At 53.9% G+C, this 17,066-nt stretch overlaps 1 protein-coding gene across 1 annotated transcript; it reads left to right on the plus strand.

Annotated features, from left to right (window-relative positions):
• Positions 1-8,192: 8,192 nt before the first annotated feature.
• C4H4orf54 (chromosome 4 C4orf54 homolog) lies at positions 8,193-16,732 on the plus strand. Its single transcript, XM_050710365.1, has 2 exons — positions 8,193-9,695; positions 9,837-16,732. Exons 1-2 carry the CDS (start codon positions 8,193-8,195, stop codon positions 12,519-12,521), a joined length of 4,188 nt encoding a protein of 1,395 aa, XP_050566322.1. The 3' UTR covers positions 12,522-16,732.
• The last annotated feature ends 334 nt before the right edge of the window (positions 16,733-17,066 follow it).

Below are 17,066 nucleotides of genomic sequence, written 5' to 3' on the forward strand. Positions count from 1 at the left end.
CATTAATAGCGTCGGAAAAATAGCAATTACCAGACTGTGGCCAAAAAATAATTCCAGCTTGTTCCTTATTAATTGAACGCTTCAGTAAGTTTGTTAGTTTGGGTAAAATTCAGCAAATAGTTTAGCCTGGAAAGGAGGAGGAGAAACAGTTGTTAGTATTTAAATTTTCTGAAATGTATGGTTTTTTGTTTTGTTTTGCATTTAGATCTTGATTCACCGGGAAACCTGGAAACGATGCACAGACAGGAGGGAGAAGTCCTTCCCTCAGGTTCCTCTCCTCATAGCGACTCCCCAAAGCAGAAGATGACCCATGCTCAATTCCTCCATGCCAGACCTGAGCAGAGACCTCAGCCCGAGGTCCCATCTGTCCTGAGAGCGCCCTTTGCACCAGCCCACTCTGGCTTAAGCCACTCCTTGTCTCCCAGACTAAAGTTGCCCCAGTTTTATAACCACCCACAGGGCCAAAGAGGACGTGTGGGGAGCAGTGGGTTGGGTTGCTGCCCTTTGGGGTAGAGGACCATCAGTCAGGTGCCTGCGTCACACTGGGCCCTCTCATCCTCACAGTAATGTCTCAGTGTCAGCGGGCATTTGGGACTTCAGCCCCAACTAAATTTCCTTTCCTCTGATGTAAATGCAGCCTCAACGTGCCAAGATCTGCTTGCCAATGGAGAGCAAAACGTTCCATGTCAGGGCAAGCAGATCATTTGCCTGGCACAGCAGTGCTTTAACACGGTCCAGTGCTTTAACATTTCAGCTGGAAGAAGCAATGTTTGGCGTCTTCCAACTGCCTTGGGATGGTTTTTCCTCCCTCTGCTTTCTCAGCAGGAAGCTCTGGAGCAGCAGAGGGACACACGGGGCTCAGGGCAGTGCTGCAGGGCTGAGGCTGGCCTCTGGGGCCTGGTCACTTGGATGCGTGGGGTCTGAGTCGGGGCTGTGCCAAGGTTTTGGTGGGAACCCATTTTCCATCTCCATGTATTTTTGGCCTTCATTTCTTCACAGTGGTCTCCAGAGCAGCTGGCACTTGCCCCAAATGCACCGCAGACCACGTACCATGGACAGTGTCATAGGCAGTATGAGCAGTTTACGAGCTGAGACCCTCCTCGGAGGCAGCCCTGGAAGACGGGGCTGTCACAGACTGCATAGGGGAGGACTCACAGAATGGCATGGGGAGAGATGTGGTCAGCCCTGCCTGGCCCGGTGGCCCGGATCGCAGGGATTTGTGAGAGCTCATCGCTTCCCAGGAAGCGCTCAACACCTCGCAGGATCAGGCCTGCCTGCAGGGAGCCCTCCGAAACCCTGCCGAGTGCTGGAACACCACAGGTGTTTTACTGATACTGTGGTAGAGGAAAACAGTAGACTCAAAGAGTTTCAGGCTGCTTGGAGAGAATAAAATAGAGGATGTAAGATAATCCTATTTTTTCCTGAATCGCCGTTGATTAAAGGAACCGTGGAAAAGACAACTATAAACAAAAACCCAGCATAGCTATAGGCAGAGTGAAAGATCTTGTATGCTTTGAGGCTGAAGCTTGAAACTGCAATTTAATGAAAACTGCATTATTTTTCAGCATGAAAAGAACTGCCTGGTTGATGAAGGATGTGTCCAGGAGATTACAGTCTCCTAGAGACTGTATTCACTCATTGCACAAGAATTAGGGCAAAGTCAAAAAAAAACAAAACAAAACAAAAAAAATTGGACCTGGTGTTAACACTGCTTTTTGAAGAAACAGTATTAGGTTGAAAGAGATCTTTACCTTCCAAATGAAAAAGTACTTTTGCTCAGGTTAGGTACACAAATGCCCATCCTTAGTGTGCCCCACTAAGATGGTAACAGGTTATGTTTGTATGCATTTATATTAAAAGGAAACCTTTGACTATAAACTCTTTTAGACAGGTTGTCCTCCTGTATCACGGTAGAAAAATGCAGTTTCTCTAAGACAAAATTGTGTAAAAATTTGTGTAACAACTCTACTATTTCTTCTTCTGAGGCTAGCTGTTAAGAGTTGATGTCTTATGTATATATTTGCAAAACAGACATTCATAGACATTAAAAACGGATATAACCTTTCAATTGTATATGAGGGGAAAAAAACATGTAGAAGTTTTTGAACATAAGATTACAGAGTAATGTCTTAGTTACCCAAATTAAATTTTCTTACCTTAGTTGTTCAGCTGACTGGAGGGGGGGCTACCCACACAAGTAAGGATTTCTCATCTCAGTAAGATTTGGCAGGATAGAGGACAAAATTCAAAATAAAAATAAATTTAAAAAAAAAGTTGTCCAATTTAAATAAATCCTTTGCTCTAATATTACTCAGCTTCAGCCAGGCTATCATTTTCCAGCCTCATAAAACTGTCATGTCATTAGCGTTTTGGGATGATCTCCTTATAAACCTGACCTTTACAATGGATTTTACACCTGGGTTTAAAAACCTCATTCTTGCTTCCCTCTGCAGTCGCCTCATCTGCTGGCTAATGTGGGTTGTCGGACAGTAGCTGGTTTGATTTATATTGACTTATTATGCAGCCAATGTCTCACGTGTAATTGTTTAATTTGTAAGCCAAATGAGCCAGTGAAGAAGCACAGACCTACAGAGAGGGATGTGCGTGACCTTAATTCTGGGCAGGCAGATCACAGGCAGTTCCTAAGGGTGTTTATTGAACTCCTCTATATATAGACGCTCCAGCCTGGAAGAGGCTTCACCCTGGGAGCTGCGTGATCTTCCTTTTCATCACCACGCGGTGCAAGGCACTTTAGCTGGCTGTTACTGTAAGCCCGGGGAGAAATACCCACGAGTTGCTTTCGGCACGAACCACTGCTCAGTGACCAAACATAGGCCCCCCGGCAGGGAGGTGGGCGCGATCAACAGGGATTGCTTTTCACCTGCTCCTCCAAACACGTTGCTTGAACCCTGCGAGAAAATTAAGCCCAGCCCAATGCTGGCAGTTCTCCACGGCATGGCAATTTCATGTTACGGGCTCATGGTACGAGATGCACGATTTACGGTTTAGGTGCACGGTTGCCTGTAGAGGCTGTTGTATGGAAAACTGTTGTTGCCTTCTGCAATGTAGTTGATTGCACAAAGGACTGATATAATCCAATGCAAAAGCAGCCCAGCTCCTTGTGTTTCTAATTCTAAAGTGAGGGAAAACACGCAATACTGCTTTATGTTTCCATCTAATGGCCACCAGCCAGCTAAAAATAGATATTTTTAAAAAATATGCATTTAATCCTGTTATGTTCATGTTGCGCTAAGTAACTATTCCTTCTTCTCCCACGTCCAAACATCTTGAACTAGGAAGAAGACTGGTTTTGAGACTGAACGTCTCAGTTCGAGGCTACCTCTATAAATAATTGGTTTAATGTAATTTTAATGAATGGCCATAAATCAGTTCTGTTACCCCCCTCCCAAGCTTGGCTGATAACACTCATGGAAAGGTCATGGTTTCGGGTTTTGTGGCAATCGTTTCCACAGTTCCAATAATCAGATACATCTTCAGGTCTCGAGTTACCCGATAATGCTGCACAAAGAATAGGGTCACTGCTGAAAGTTCAGCTCCAAAGACGGGCCCGTGATGGGCAACTTTAGTGAGCTGGAAGATGTGATCCTATGGAAGTGAGACCCCAAGAGACCTGGGAGAAAGAGCAGCAAAATTTAGATCAGTCGATATATTTTCACTTAAATTGGCATAAACATGCAGTCTGTAGGCCCTGAAAAGATAAGGAAGGGATAAGTAACAGCCAATGTGAGTTTGGTATGGTTTGTTCTTGACAAGTCCATCTAATTTCCTTTTAAAACAGAGGAACAAGGCTTTGCAGAGAGAGCAGAGATGGCTTTGGATTTGGTCTGGTGTGACATTCTTCTTTCAGCGAGCTAGGGAAGCAGTGTACAGATGAAATTATGAGGTGAGAAATGATAGCTTGGGTCGTGCTTGGAGATCAGTTACAAATACTGCATCGCTTATACTGACAGCAAACTTGGGGACTCAGCACAGTCACATTTGTGGGAAATTTTAATTAAAAATTGGATAATGAAGGGAGAACATGTTTGTAGTAGGGCATGCTTGCAGAAGGGCATGAGCTGAAGGACACGGCCACACCAATGTGAAAGAGTCAGATGATACTCAGGGATCTGTACGTGGGTCACAAAGTCATCCTTTCCTTCTCACCATGGATGAGGATCCACCTTGCACCTTGTAGCCGCTTCTTCGCAGGGCGCTTACAAACTTGCTGAAGAAAGTCCTAAGCACAATGATGGGAGACCTAGCAGGTATGTCCCATGGGTAAACATTAAGTGAATCAGAAGAGATGAGGAGCAAGGAAAATACACCAGCCACGCTGAAATATGCAAGAGGCTGCAGCACGGAGAGTGGGAGTCACCTCTTCTTCCACCCATGGCTGAAAATACAGGCTTACAGCAAGGAGGAGGCAGGTCTGAGGACAATCTTTCAGGTGGCATGGGTGAAGTACTGGAGGAGATCACCTGGGGAATCTGCGCAGTCTCTGCAAGCGGACATTTGTCAGGGCAGGCTGGGCAGACACCCTTCGGGATGTTCGTGAAGGCAATAAGCTGTTTATAAGCAGTCTTATTCAATGCAGTCCTACAGTTCATACGTGCGATTGCTGTCTAGGTGTAGAATATTCTAGTGTATCCGTGACACTGGAGACACAGTATATCCTGCCATTTGTAAAACTCAGCCTGGATTTAATTTAGTTCATCTGGGTAGCAGACACCCCATATAAATACACGAACTCATATTTAGCCTGTGTTTGCAGCATGGCTGTAAAATACCTAAGAAATCTAAGCTTGTTCTGGGATTACTTTCACGCTTGTTTGTTTTGGCACGAGATTTTGGGGTCTGGAAAAGAAGGATGGGTAGTGCGGGGGTGGATCTGATTTAAAAATATATGCAACTTCTGCAGACCTTCTAAGGTAGCCAGTGTGAGCTGCCTATAGCTAGGGCCAGAGAAAGGTGGGTGTTTTTTTTTTTTTTTGGAGGGGGGAGGATTTGGTTTGTTTAACAAGTGCTTCAGCCCCCGATTCTGCAGGGGCTTGGTTACACAGGAGCACGTCACAAAGCACAAGCCCCCACTTGGTTTATATTTGCAGGTTGAGCCCCTAAATCTCTCCAACAGGCTTGGGATGGGAAGGAAAAGATCCCCTTGGCTTGCACAGCCCTGTGTATTCGCAGGGGCTGCCCCCTACACATGCTGATTTTCACTTAGGGCTCAGCACTGTGTCAGCCAGGCCCTCGCTAAATGCAAAGAGACAAAAGTTTTAGTGCAAGCTCAGGAAGTCTTGGGCTTTTTCCACTTGGGCGCATTAGGAAGTTTCCATACAAAGTGCATTTGTGGGTATTGTATTTTCTTTTAATGTATCTGGTAGCACTCGGAGATTTATAATGTGCGCTGGGCTTTGCCGTTATTGCTAAACCACAGGCGCTGTTCTTTCTCAAAGTGGCTCTTTTTCCCTCCTCCCCAGTCACTATTTCTGAGGGCAAATCAGAATGCCATTTTTGGTTTTCTTTTCTCTTTAAGACATATCTAAACTCCAGCCAAAACAATTTGTTTTGATTTCAGAGAGAAGAAAGATGATGCCTACCATGAAGCTCATTTTGACAGTGTACAATATGACCGAAAAATTGCTGAGCGAGAAGTCAAATTCAGCAGTATTCAAATTATCCAAAAGAGATTACTCTGCTAAAAGGAAAGCTTCTTCCTGTATCATTCTTTACCTCTCTCCAAACCTACAGTGAAATGAAGTCTCTTGCTGTGTGCACAGCAGGCAGCAGAATCCTTCCGCGATTTCATTCTCTGCAAAACCCATCATTTCTTTCCATGTGAGAAACAACCTCTTCTGCAGGCCATCTTCCCTGCTGGAACCGCTTCTTCCTTCTCTGTGCAAATAATACTCTCATTTTCCTTCTCCATTGACCTGATTTTACTAACTTCTTTGTTATTTACATTCCTACTTCAGTTCTTAAAAACTGTGACAACACCGTAAGAACTAAAACGTGTAGCGTGGTATTACCATCTCTTACTGTTAACAAACCAATTGATATTTTCCCTTACCCTATTCAGGGCAGGCTCAAATAATCCATTCTCCTCTCTTTACTCTCCTGCCCACATGCTGGCTAAAAGAACAAACCTCGATGCCTTCTGCACAGCCCCCTTTAACCTCTTAATTCTGCTTTCAAGTCCCTCTTTTTAAATCCCTTTTCAATCCCACTCCGGCCCCACTTCCCTGAGTGATGTATTTTAAGGTACACAGATAACTCAGTCTGCCTGATTTTTTTCCATCACCTTTACAGTGGCTCAGCCACGTGCGTTCTCATTTTGAACAAAGAACTGAAATGTGGCATACCTGTCACACTGAGAAAGACGTCCCACATACGGATTTTATTTGACTTTTGGGACAGCTTCATGACAGATTTGGATGTAGAAATCGTAGACACTGGCACCTTTAAGGAGTCAGAGATAATTAAAGGTGAAAACAAAAGAGTAATCAGTGTTAATGAATGCCTCAACCAAATGTGATTAGAAGCATAAGGATGACGTGCATTTATTACTGATTTCCAACACCATTAGGTAAAATTGTTCAGATTATTAATCTGAGATTAATATGAGATGTTTTTCCAGCAATATTAAAAATGAGATGCTTTGCCAGAATAAAGCAAGAAGTTGCTATTTGCAGGCACTTGGGATGGAGACACGGCTTTCCTGGTTAATTTTGGTCAGGAGCAAACAGCTCTGGCACTTTACTTGGTGTAGGGTTTGTCTGGCAACTCTAAGAGATGCTGAAGACTTTTCAAGAATCAAATCCACAGCTTTCCAAAGCTGTTGAAGAACTTTGATCCTCAGACAAGTACAAGAAATTCAGCCTGCACTGACTCCCCTGAACTCACCTGTTTGGCTTGGGTCGGACTGTGGAGCTTTCCTCTAGAAAGGATACTTGCTTTGTGCTGACAACCTGATAAATAGTAATCCGTGGAACAAACCACAAACAAAAACAAACAAAAAAGAGAGAGAGAGGAAGAAATCCTCTTTTTTTCTCTTTTTTTTTTCTTTTTTATCTTTTTTTTTTCCCCTCCTGCAATACACATGCAGCCATTAGGGCACTTAAGCTGGCTGTTACAGGTTCTCTTTTTTCAATGGGAGTTAGGACTGGGGTGGCACCATAGGGCCCCACAACACCTTAGGACCGGGGTAAAGATACTGACCTCAATGCCTCGGGCACACAGAGGCCAGCAACTCCTCTGTGGGCAACAGGTGCGGATTTTGTGAGCGTATTTTTGTCATCAGGGGCATAAATGCCCTGTGGTGGAGCTATAGGAACGCAGTAGGGGTATGTACACGTGTGCTCCGTGATGGTCTCAGCCTCGGCTGTGAAAATCCTCAGCCGGTTTTGTAAGGTTGAGCTGAAGTTATCACCACAAGAAAATAGCAGGAAAAAAAGGTTTCTGGACCGTATCTGGAAACAAGACCACGGAAATAGATAAAGATAAATAGATATAGATAAATAGATAAATAAAGAGTCGGGTTTCAGCTCTCGTTTCGGAGGGAAGCTTGGCCGGGGATCTTGGCAGGGGTGCCCGAACAGCTGCTCCAGCTAAAATCCCAATTGTGCGGGTCTCGGAGGCGAAGAGCTGATTTATCGCGCATCCTTCGGGCGCGGAAACCCAGCCCCGGAACGGGGGGACCCCGCCAGGAGGGGGGACGGGGAAAGGTGGGGAGCGGGGTCTGCAGGGGGCTGCTCGCAAGACCCCCTGGGGACCAGGAACGATCGGGGCTTCAGACCTGACACCCCTCCCCCCCCCCCCAGTATGAAAGGCCGGGGTTTGGGGATCTATTTCTGTCCTGCCGCCAACAAAACCCGAGGTCTCCCTTTCCAGCGAGGGGCTAAAAATACCGCTCTTCTCCCCCAGCGCCGCCGCCTTCCGCTCCGGCTGCCGGGGGCAGGGGACCGGGGGGGGACGGGGACAAAACCCGGGGACGCTGCGGGACCCCGGGGCGGGCGGCAGCGGGGCGGCCCCGGGAGCGGGGGGAAAGCGGGGGAAACCCTCGTTTTAGCGCTCGGGGGGCCGGGCGAGCCCCCGCCTCGCCTCCCTGCCCGCCCCGCCGAGGGGAGGGGGCCGGGGAGGGCGGCCCGGCCGCCCGCCCCCTCGGGCCACTGCCGCGCCCCGCCGGCCCCAGCATGGACGCGGCTTCGGAACGGGGCCCCGGGCCGGAGGAGGCGGCCGGGAAGGGGAAGGAGGAGGAGGAGGAGGAGGAGGAAGAGGCGGCGGTGTACGTGGAGGTGTGCGGCTCGGCCCGGAGGCACGGCGCGGAGAGCGGAGCCCGAGGGAGCGGGGATGCGGGCGGCGGCGCGGCGGGCAGGGCTGCGGGGGCAGCATCCCCCGAGGGGACGGGCACCCCGCCGCATCGCCCCCAGCGCCAGGACCCGGCAGGATGCGGCTCCGGCTCCGGGGGGGCGGCCGGGACCCCCGGCGGGCGGCTGGAGCCTTCCTCCTCCTCCTCCTCGTCCTCGTCCTGCTGCCCCTGGCCGGGCAGCAAGGCGGGCGGCCGTGCCTCCGCGGGGGAGCCGGCTCCGACGGAGGGCAAAGCCTCCTCCTCCTCCTCCCTCGGGTACGAGAGCGAGGGGGAGGACGGCGCGGGGCGCGGGGAGGCCCTGCCCGGCCGCCCCCCCGGGGCGCCCCCCGTCGGGGGGGACGAGGCGCACTACATCAGCACGCGGGAGATCCAGCTGAGCGAGGTGGACCACGACATGGACTTCGACGCCGGGCTGGCCGCCCGCTGGGACTTCGAGGACGACAACGTGATCTACTCCTTCGTGGACTACGCCTCCTTCGGCAGCGCCGAGACGCCGGGGGACACGCCGACGGAGGAGGACAATAGCTGCTACCTCAGCACGACCACCAGCGAGCCCAACAACCCGACGGACAGCGCCGACAACGCCAGCGGCGCCGAGATCGCCAGCAGTCGCTCGGAAAACGATACCCCCGGCGGGGACAAGTGCGACGGCTCGGAGGCGAGCCGGCCCCGGCGGCCGGGCGGCCCGGCAGAGAGCCCCGCGGGCCAGCTTCTCCTATCAATCAAAGCCGCTTCCCGGGCTATAAATGAGCCTAGCAACGGGCAGGAAAAGCAAAACGCCGTCCACGCTGCCAAGCATGAAGGCGACATGAGCCTCCGTGTCCCCACCGCCCCTGAACGCGAGGCGAGCCGCGGGCAGGACGCCGTCCACCACCACCACCACCACCACCACCACCACCAGCAGCAGCAGCAGCAGGCGAAGAAATTCATCGCGGTGCCGGCGCGGCTGCAGAGCGGCTGCGGGGCCGTGCGGGCGAAGGAGGTGGGCGAGTACTCGAGCGGCGCCTCCAGCGCCGTCAGCGAGCTGGACGATGCCGACAAGGAGGTGCGGACCCTGACGGCCAGGGCTTTCCGCAGCCTGGCGTACCCCTACTTCGACGCCCTCGCCCTCGGCTCCCGAGCCTCCTCCGCCTCGCTGCCCGACCATGCGCTGGGCTCCAGCCGCTGGTCCACCTACCTGGACCTCAAGTGCGGCAGCCTGGGGCCGAGGGCCGAGCCCGGCCTGCCGCAGCTCTGCCTCCGCTCCGGCAAGGCGCAGCCCAAAGCCCTGGAGTTCGTGGTCAGCAAGCTGGACGGCGAGATCGCGCACGTCGAGGCGCCGCCGCGGGTGCTGAGCCTGCTGCAGCCGCCGGGCCCCGGCGCTGCCCCCCGGGCCGCCGCCGTGCTCCCCGACGCCGGGCCGCCCCCCGAGGCTGGCGGCGGGGAACCCCCGCGCAGGGACCCCCCGCATCCGTCGCTGCCGTCGGAGGGGACGAGCAAGAAGTCGCAGTTCGCCTCCAGCCTCCTCAAGAACGTCATCTCCAAGAAGATGCAGCTGGAGCACGAGTTCAAGATGGAGCGCGGCGAGATCTCCGACACCTCCTCGGCGGCGACGGACCGGGACCGGGACCGGGACCGGGAGCGGCCGCGGGAGGGCGGCGTGCAGCGGCAGAGCTCCCGGCACTCGGAGGGCGGCTCGGAGCCGGGCGTGCAGGCGGCTGAGGAGGCTGCGGAGGGCGGCGGGGGAAGGTCGCCGGCATCCAAGGCCTCGACGCCCCGCGAAGGGAGCCGCAGCCTCGACAGGGCGGCCGCGGAGGAGCCCCGCGAGGCTCGCCGGGGAGGCTCGGAGGCGGCCAGGGCCACCACCTTCCTCCGCAGCCACAACAGCGCCTTCAGGACCTGGAAGGAGCGGGAGGCGGAGAAGAAGGAGGAGCGGGCGCCCGTCGGAGGGCTCAAGCCGTCCCCGCGGCGCGACCCCCCCGGCGGCAGGGCCACCAAAACGTCCCGTCTCTTCGTCCCCGCCGTCCAGCCGGCCACCGGCCCGGAGCCCAAGGAGCCCGGCGGCCCGGGGGGGGTCTCCGCCTCGCCCCCCGCCGCCAAGCCCCGCGGCGCCGAGCTGCAGATCAGCCTGGGGGGCCGCGACCCGCCCTTCCCCATCGCCGAGCTGCTCACGCCGCAGCTGGGGGGCCGCCCCGTCGAGGAGGGCCGGGGCCAGCCGCCCAAAGCACCCAAGGGCGACGGTGCCGACAGGGTGCCGCAGTTCCTTGTGCGCGACGTGCGGGAGGGCAAGGGCAAAAGCCAGGCCCCCCTGCACCAGGTGCGGGACGTGCGGAAGCTGATCAAAAGCTCCTACAGCGGCGACTCCGGGGATAACAGCAGCGACAAGGGCAGCGTCGCCTCCGACCAGGGGGGCGCGGAACACAAGCCTCGGCAGCTGGTGATCGCGGGCATCCCCCGAGCCCTGTCCCCCGTGGTCATCACCTGCCAGGCGCTGGGACACGCCGGGGCCAAGGCCACCGACGGCGGGGGCAAGGCGGCGGCGGCGGCGGCAGCGGGGGGCCGGGCGCTGGGCTGCCCGCCGGAGGGCACCGTCCTGGTGCACCGCACGTCGGGGCGGCTGCCGGTGGCCACCATCGCCCCCAACAAGAGCGACCCCCGGCAGCCGGCCGTGCTGAAGATCGTCGCCAAGGCCGGGGCGCCCTGGCGGCACCAGCAGCCCCCCGGGGCCGCCGACAAGGGCCGGGGGCCGGCGGCGGCGGGGGGGGGAGGCGGCGGCGAGGAGGACCCTCGGGAGGAAGGCAAGGCGGCGCCGGTGCAGAACGCGCTGGAGAAGCTGACGGCGGCGGTGCGCAGCATGGAGGAGCTGTACAGCTTCAGCAAGCGCGAGTGGAAGCGCAAGAGCGACCCGCTGCCCATCACCGGCAGCCACGTCCTGTCCCTCATCGCCAGCCAGGAGCGCGACGCCGGCCCCCGGCCGCCCCCCGCCCCGGAGCCGCCCCCCAAGGCGGGGGAGCCGCCGCCGCCCCCCAAGGGCCCGGCCCCGACGGGCGCCGAGCGCCTGCCCCGCCGCCCCGCCAACCCCGCCGCCACCTCCGACAAGGTGTCGGCCAAGGCGGCCGCCTTCGAGAGCCTGGCCCGGCAGCGGCAGCGCGGCCCCGCTCCCCCCCGCGCCCTCCTCGCCCTCCGCGGCCCCACCGCCGCCTCCGCCGCCGCCCCGCCGCCGGCCAAGGCGCCCCCCGACGTGGGGCTGCGGGGCCCGGCGGCGCCGCGCTCCCTGCTCCGCCTGCCCGCGGCCGGCGGCGGGGGGCGGCCGGCGGGGGAGCCCGAGCACGGCCCGGACTGCGGCAGCTACTTGGCCCTGCCCCTCAAGGCGGCCGCCGGCACCGCCGCCCCCCCGACGGCAGCGAGCGGCGGCCGCCCCTCCGCCGTGTCGTCGGTGGCGGCGGCGGCGGCGCTGCGGGGCCTGCAGCCCTTCGGCTCCGCCAAGCCCTCGGGCAGCCCCGGGGGCCCGGCCGCCAACACCGAGGCCTCCACCGCCGCCGCCACCGCATCCCCAGCGGCCGTCGAGGCCCCGCCGGCTGCCCTCTTCCCGCCGCCGCTGCCACCCTTCGCCGCGCCGCCGCCGCAGCTGCTCTGCTTCTCGCCCTCCGTGCCCGCTGCCGAGCCCCTGCCGCAGCGCAGGGTGCTGCTGGACGTGAGCAGCGGGCAGTACTACCTGCTGGACGCCGCCCCGCAGCAGCCGCCCAAGCGGCGCCTCTTCGACCCCGAGACCGGGCAGTATGTCGAGGTGCCAGTGCCCACGCCTGCCGTCGCCCCGCTGCCGCTGCCGCTGCCGCCCTTGGCCCTCAACGCTGGCGCCTACGGTGCGGCCTACATGCTCTACCCCGGCCTGCTGCCCGCCGCCGCCGTGCTGCCCGCCGCCGCCCTGCCACGCCCGCTCTCCCACCCGGGCAGCGATGGCAGCGCGGCAGCCGATCCCGGCAGCCCGGCGGTGGAGGCCGAGGGTCCCTACTTCGTGCCCGGCGGCGAAGGCCCGGCCACGGCCTCGACGGCGGCCTCGACGGCCGCGGCCAAGCCGCTGATCAGCATCACGGCGCCCGCCGGCGGCCCGCGGCTCGTCGCGCCGCCTTCCTTTGATGGCACGACCATGCGGCTGGTGGTGGAGCACCGGTAGGCGGTGGGAAGGGGTCCCACAGGGGTCCCCAAAGGAGGCCAGGGGAGAGCAGTGCCCACACAGTGGCAGGATCGTGCCTGTGGCCCCTTCTTGTTTTCCCCATCACACATGGGCGTGCAAGCGCAGCGTTGCCATTCACCTGCATAACGCCCTTCTCCCTCGGCAGGTTTGTTTCTGTATTTCTGTCTTTCAATAGCTGCTGCCTCGCAGCTCCCTCTCTTTTCCTGCATCCTCTTTGCCTCCCATGCCCCGGCCTCACCTCTGTGTTTGCTTGGGGTCGGTTCTTGCGCTGAAGCAGCATCAGTAGTTTTGTATCCCATACTAATCCGAGGACAAACAGTTCACCGTTTTTCATTCCAACTGCTTTCAGATCGGGTGTTTTCATTGCAGCAAAGCTGTGCAGATCAGGGCACGGCTGTGAAAATCCAGCCGGGTTTCACCGCTTAGCCACAGGCCTTGGGCAGCGCGAATGAAACGCTGTCCTTCCCAGGCCCCATTTTCTTCTAACCAGAGCCTGCCTTGAGCTCTCCTTTCTTTCCGCTGCTGTATTTCATCCCATGCTGCACATCATCTCTGCCTTCCTTACTTGTTTTCCTCCTTTCCCACATCTTCACTCACAAACCATGCCGCTGTGTCAGGGACTTGTCCCTCTTGGCCTTTGTTACCTGTTGGCTCTTGGCAGCACAGTTCTTGCCTGGGTTTCCTGCCACCCTTTTCCTTTCATACGGAGGGAAAAAAACCACAAGGGATGCTGATTTCCAGTTGTAGTAGAACGTACAGCCTGCACTGTTAGGCAAAAACGTCAGCTGACACTGAGAGATGCTGCACGTTGGCTTCTGATGCCTTCACGGACGGTTCAGTGAAGCAGCAGGCCAGCTTTAGCGGTAGGGGGGACCGGTCTGTGGGGAACTGCAGGGAACTGAGGATCGTTTCACACCCCAAGCGTTGGGATGGGCTCTGCTGACAGCATAAGGCTGCCTGACCACTCACTTAAAAAAGCTGGCTTGCTGCTCTCTCATTCTTGGCAGTAGATTAGGAAATTAGTAGCAAGAACATCGTGGCAGAGAAGGAGATGCTGTGCGCTTCTCTGGAGTAGTGAGGATTGCTTAAATGTTTGTGGCAGCTCTCGAAGAATCAACTTTTTATTAGTGACCCTTGAATGTAATATTTTTATACCCCAGTTCTAGAGGAGAGGACAGCATTTATTTTTCTTTAAGACTGCTGTCTTTTCTGCAAAAACTGATGATTTTGCTGCCAGCAACTAGTTTGTCTCAATAAAAGAGAATTACTAACACGAGGGTGAAACTAAACTACACTAGTGTGTTCCTTGCCCCAAATTTCAGTTCAGAGAAGCACTTTGGGAAGCCCGTAAATGTAAGATCAAGCCTAAATTGTTTTACGTAAAGCTTTCTTGAGGTTGAAAATTTAAGATACTAATGCAAATCCTAAAAGTCTGTACTTGAGGATTTGCCACTTGGGAGGTTTTCCTGCACCCATTTCTAAATCCTTCCTGCATATCCACCAGGTCTGCCTCATACACCTTCAGAGATTTGCTGGTATTTTAGCCATGCTGATCTATTTTACCTGGCAAAACGTTTTTTCTACATTCAATTTTCTCACTGATGGAAGCTGTATTTCTGAGTGTGAAGGCTTTGCTGGGACTTTCTTCACGTTTTCATTGCTGTTTTATAAACTTCATGATAAATTTCTAAGTTGTTTTTTAAGACCCCATAGGCTGCCTTTTTTGTTCTTTGAGGTGTCCAAATTAAAAGGGGATACATATGTAGGTCATTAAACAAGATCTTTACACCTTGTTTTGTTGCTCAGATAAGGAGAGTGGCCAGAAACAAATCCGTTTGGGGAAGGAATTGACTACTCAAAAATATTTCCCGTGTCTTTCAGTTGTGTTCAGTGCCAAATTCCTAATGTTCATTTAAAAGCAGCATTAAATTGGCCAGGTTTGCAAAGCAGCTCCAGTTCACTGTGGCTCCAACATGCGAAGGTAGGGCAGGCCTTTCCCAGATACTTGTACAGCAAAGGGGAAAAAAGCATTTAAGTAATCAGAACCCCAAATTTCTGCTGCAATAATAGCAAGGTTTCTGTAAACGTGTATTTTTTTTCACACAGAGGAGAAAAATAACCTGCTTGCTGCTAAGGAAGTTTCAGGGTTTTCTCTTTTTAAAGAAAACCCAAGGTTTTAATTTCCATGAGTAACTTGCAAGATAGAGAGAAATCAGCTGCGACTGTCTTCATATGTGTGCGGTTTTGTTTCAAGGGAGTTTATTTGTCCACAGGCACAAATTGAAATAGCCCTCAGGATGAAATGCACAGCAAGATACAGATAGTGAGCGATTTAACGTATATCTTCTCATTTGTCTTCATCACTGTGGAAATTTAATGCAAAAAATAACATCCTGATCCTCACTAAGAGCTTGAAGTGCCCAGCTAGAGCACACAGCGTGTGAGCTTGACTCCCTGCTCCTCAGTCGCGTGGTTCGCAGTTGCAGGCCTTCACTTTCTGCCAGGATTCTGGCTGAAAGCCTCTTAAAGAAAATGAATGCTTCTTCACCATTTTCACAACAGAATAATTCTGTACGCCTTACAAACAGAGCATCAGCGTTAAGCAGAACAGTACTTGGGACTGCAGGACAGTGCAGGTACCCGAGTAGGTTGTCCACAGGGACAGCAATGTGTACGGTACGTTTGTTACAATGCCAGCATCTGTATTCAAACAATATTTGCCTCCTATCTCTTCCTGTATCGGTGCTCGGAGCGAAGTTTCACATTGCAGTTTACAAGATACAGGTTTACACACACAAACTCAGGGTTTACAGTTCCACCCGGTGTACTTGAAAGGAAAAAAAATGCCTAGAAAACAAGTGCCCAGGATTTCAACGTGTGTTTGTTGGAGGAAGATTTTGTAGGGACTTTTTTTGTTCTTTAGCTGCCTATAGAGATGAGAGCAATGAAACGAGGCAATACCAACAGCTATTTATTTTCTCAGGGGAGATTTCTTCAGGGGAGTGTGTCACTTCTAATGTCAAACCATGTTTGCTTGGCTTTGTCGATGACTGAACAGACCCCGTGTTTGCATGGAGGAGGGTCGGTTTTGCAAGGAGCTGAGCTTCCCAGACCCAGTCCAGCAAAGCCCTCACATGCACCCCAACTTCAGACACCCACGGGGATTCCTGGGGGCCCTGGTGGTTGCCCACCGGTGCAACGCTTCGCTGAACTCGGCCCAGGGCGCTGGGCGCCTTGCAGACCCAGGTACCCGATCACCTGGGTGAGAGCAGCCAAAATTCACCCCCTGCGCTCAGCTGGGCAAATCCCGTCCGCCACTTGAGCTCCAGGTCTGCGTCTTCCCGAATTTTAGGTCGGCATCGGTTTAAATGACGAGGCGGGACGGGAGGGATGCGTGAGTGTTGTTCTGGCCCTTTGCAGTGGGGCCGGTTTCACTTGGTTAAAATTACTCCTTGGTGAATGATTTAAAATGTATTTATGGGTTGTGTGTGTGTGTGTGTGTGCGTGTGTTTTTTTTTTTTTTTCCTGTCTGCATTCAGAGGTGCCTTTACTATCTAGTGTTGATGGCCAAGTGTCATTCCTTATTCTCATAAATTACTTGTGGCTACCCCAGAACACATAGAGTATTTTAAAAATGCTTGTGTTTTTTCCCCCTTTTTCTGTGTTATTATTTTTTTCTTTTTGTTTTCCTTTTTTCCCCCCTGTTTAAGGGGGTGGGTTATCAGTGTAAAGACATTTAAAAGTGCACATGTGAAGTAAGGACAGCGACTGTTAAGGGAATGTGGGTGGTGTGGCTGATGGGAGAGCGGTGGGTTATAAGGCAAACAGGAAAATGCCGTGAAAGCAGTGGGTGGATAAAAAGAAAAAAAGCTATATAATCGGAGAAAAATGGACTCTCTGAGCTGCTTTCAACGTAGATGACACTGTGGGGTGTGTGCAGTCGAAGCCTGGAGCGGTCCCACTGTGAGGACGCCGTGCGGCTCCAAGAATTGCACTAGCGGCGTGCTGCATGTCGGGGACGCTTCGTGACGCCGGGATTGTGTGAGAACAGACTGGTTGGAACCGCTGGATACCAAAGGTTGTAGCGGAATGAGTAAGCATTTGTATTATTGGGTGGGTTTTTTGTTTTGTTTTGTGTTGTTGTTTTTTGAACGTTATGACAAATAAAATGTATTTTTCAGTAAAAGACACATTGCAAATAAGCCTGCTTGGTCATATTTTTGAGTTTCCCTTGCTGCTGTATAGAAAAATAATAACAGCGACGTTACTTACCTGAACACATAAACAGTAATGAAGAAAAGATTTCACTGCAGAGGGAATGCAAAGCCTCACACTGAGTCTCCCTGAGTTTGTTTCTGGCCTGACCTCACTCTGTTTGCCCAGCCCTTTGGGAACAAGGGGAAGCCGAGCACATGGTTTCATTTGATTTTTATTCTTTTCCCAGATATAAATTCAATTGAAAAGGAACTGCACTGTTTCAGTGCAGTAACTTTAACTGGTACATAGGTTTGGGCATCCAAGAAA

This window comes from Cygnus atratus, chromosome 4 (genome assembly GCF_013377495.2).
Source record: "Cygnus atratus isolate AKBS03 ecotype Queensland, Australia chromosome 4, CAtr_DNAZoo_HiC_assembly, whole genome shotgun sequence".
Lineage (NCBI taxonomy): Eukaryota > Metazoa > Chordata > Aves > Anseriformes > Anatidae > Cygnus > Cygnus atratus.

Excerpts from the sequence above, each read along its gene's own strand:
- C4H4orf54 (XM_050710365.1), top strand. The coding sequence starts at position 8,193 with ATGGACGCGGCTTCGGAACGGGGCCCCGGGCCGGAGGAGGCGGCCGGG. Across the intron at positions 9,696-9,836 it reads ACGTCGAGGCGCCGCCGCGG|GGGACGAGCAAGAAGTCGCA; the intron begins GTGCTGAGCCTG and ends CTGCCGTCGGAG.